Source organism: Propithecus coquereli, unplaced genomic scaffold, assembly GCF_000956105.1.
Source record: "Propithecus coquereli isolate 6110/MARCELLA unplaced genomic scaffold, Pcoq_1.0 Scaffold12, whole genome shotgun sequence".
Lineage (NCBI taxonomy): Eukaryota > Metazoa > Chordata > Mammalia > Primates > Indriidae > Propithecus > Propithecus coquereli.
Window position 1 is genome coordinate 9,561,691 of NW_012136080.1, and position 2,217 is coordinate 9,563,907.

The following is a 2,217-nucleotide window of genomic DNA, read 5'->3' on the forward strand; positions in this document are numbered from 1 at the left end:
AAAAAAAAAAAAAACGCAAGCATGCTTGAACTATAACAAATATACTTCGACATTAAGCTTTCACTGGAAATTTATACTTTTTCTTCAAAATACTGCATCAGTGCCCTACACCTTAGCTTTCCCATCATTAAGAGAATAAAAGTACAACTTGTAAGGTTTAACTTGAATAAGCAATTCTAGGAGACAGTGTGCTCCTTGGCACTATGTCTTACTCATCTTACTATCCCCTAAGCCTTTCACAGTGTCTGATACACTGTAGGCCTCCAGTACATGTCTGACTTAATGAATGAACTAACTATGGAGGAGTTTTTTCAGGCCGAGATATGTGAGAAAGGAACCAATGTGTTTCACAAGGAATCAGGATTGGTGACAGGAGTAATCTGGGACTGTGGTATTTGCCAACCCTTACTTCACTCTACCCTGCTTGGTTTCGCCTCCCTTTCTACCTGCCATCTCACAGTTTCCAATGTGCAGTGTCTGCTGGGCAGTGCCTTGGACACATGAAATCAGATATTTGATATGCACAAGACCATTTTACACACACAGGCTGACAAGTAGGAAAATGATAATACAACAGATAGACTGCTGATACGTTATGTCTTCCCAGATTAATGGAGCTAATTACTTACATAACAGCTAACCACAGGGTTAAAAAAAAAAACCTGACTAGAAAACCGATTAGACTAGAAGACAGGAGGTTTCTTTCTTTTAGAAAAATCGGTCTGAGATATTCATTTCACTCCTACTGTAATAAGCCCAGCAAATCTTGGACTGCCTAGAAGTCTCTCCCATAGTAAAGAGTAAACAAACGGCACAACAACCATCAGAGGAGCACCAATCAAACCGATGGCAAAAAGTCTCTGAACTTTGCTCATAGAAAAGCAACCTTCTTCTTTAATACTATTTTAATGAATTAAAATGAACCCGCTACACAGAGGGCATGCAATAATTGCTTTTAGAGTAAATTAATCAAATGGACTAAGAGAATTTGACTAGCTCTAGAGAAGGTTTTCAACTACAGCAGTTAAGGTGGTGAGAATCAGGAAGCTTCCCCTAAAAATTTATATCAAGATCATTAAAATCCAAGAGCGATGGAAATGCACAAAGAAACCAAGACATGAGCACCATCTTGGAGGTATGTAAAATTTGGAGAAGGGGGTAAAACTCCCAGAAAGAGTTTGAGCTGCTTCGTGTGTGTGTGTGTGTGTGTGTGTGTATGTGTGTGTGTTTCCCCCTGGAGATTAGCATTTGCCTCTTCAGGACATTTTCAGGCTAACTGCTTCACGGTGCCTGAATGAATGAACCAGAAATAGGAAAAGGGGAGGGGAGTTGTAAGAAGTCATTTTAGACCCAAAGAGAATATGGCCTTTCAAATTACAATGAGGAGCAGTTTCCGCCCAACTTTCAAAACTCTCGCTTTGGAGAGGAGACAGGACGGACAAGGAACAGGTCAGGCGTCCAGAGTGCAGCCTAGCAGTGCCGTCAAGCAGCGGTGCAGCTGTGGGCAGGCCACCTGGTCTCAGTTTCCCCACTGTCGCGGCCACCCCTGGTGAGCGCCCGGGCCCGGCGATACCTGCAGTTCGGCCCGCAGCCGCTTGTTCTCCGTGTCCAGCTTGGCCTCGCGACGGCCCATGGACAACAACTCTTGGTTCTTGCTGACCCGGAAGATCTCGTACTCCTTCTTGAGCCGCTCATACTCGGCCGCCGCGTACTCCAACTCCGGCACCGACGAGCCGGTGGACTTGAAACTGGCCCCCAGCAGCCCGCCGCCGCCCGCCCCGCGGGGCAGCGACCCGGGCCCGGCCCCCGCCGCCGCTGCCCCCGCGCCACGGCGGAACGAGTTGCGCAGCAGGCGAGCCTTGGGTTTCACCTCCACCGGGATCTCGCATGCCTCGCCGCCGCCCGCGCCGTAGGTGTCCTCGATCACCTCCCCGCCCGCCGGGCTTACCAGCGACGACGCTGTCCCCATTGCGTCTGCGGCCGCCGCTACTAGCCCGCTGGGTACCAGGAGGAGGCGGGGAGGTGAACGGGGAGAAGCGGGGCCAGCGGGCGGAGGCAGCGGGCTGGGGCAAAGCGAGCGGGCCGGGGCGGGGCAGCGGGACGGAAGGGGCGGGGCGAGCGGGCCGGGGCGGGGTGATGGGGCGGGGCAGCAGGACGGGGCGGGGCAGCAGGACGAGCGAGGGGGCAGGATACCGGAAAGGATGGGGCGGGGCAGGG

General features: G+C 51.5%; 1 protein-coding gene across 1 annotated transcript in view; it reads right to left on the minus strand.

The window, feature by feature from the left end:
* Nucleotides 1-2,007, minus strand: part of NPHP3 (nephronophthisis 3 (adolescent)) — a 46,107-nt gene extending 44,100 nt beyond the window's left edge. The window contains exons 1-2 of the mRNA XM_012663338.1: nucleotides 1,533-2,007; nucleotides 845-900 (exon numbers count right to left, since the gene is read on the minus strand). Coding sequence (XP_012518792.1) covers nucleotides 845-900; nucleotides 1,533-1,969 — 493 coding nt within the window. The 5' untranslated portion in view covers nucleotides 1,970-2,007. The remainder of the gene's footprint in view (nucleotides 1-844; nucleotides 901-1,532) is intronic.
* Nucleotides 2,008-2,217: the final 210 nt, after the last annotated feature.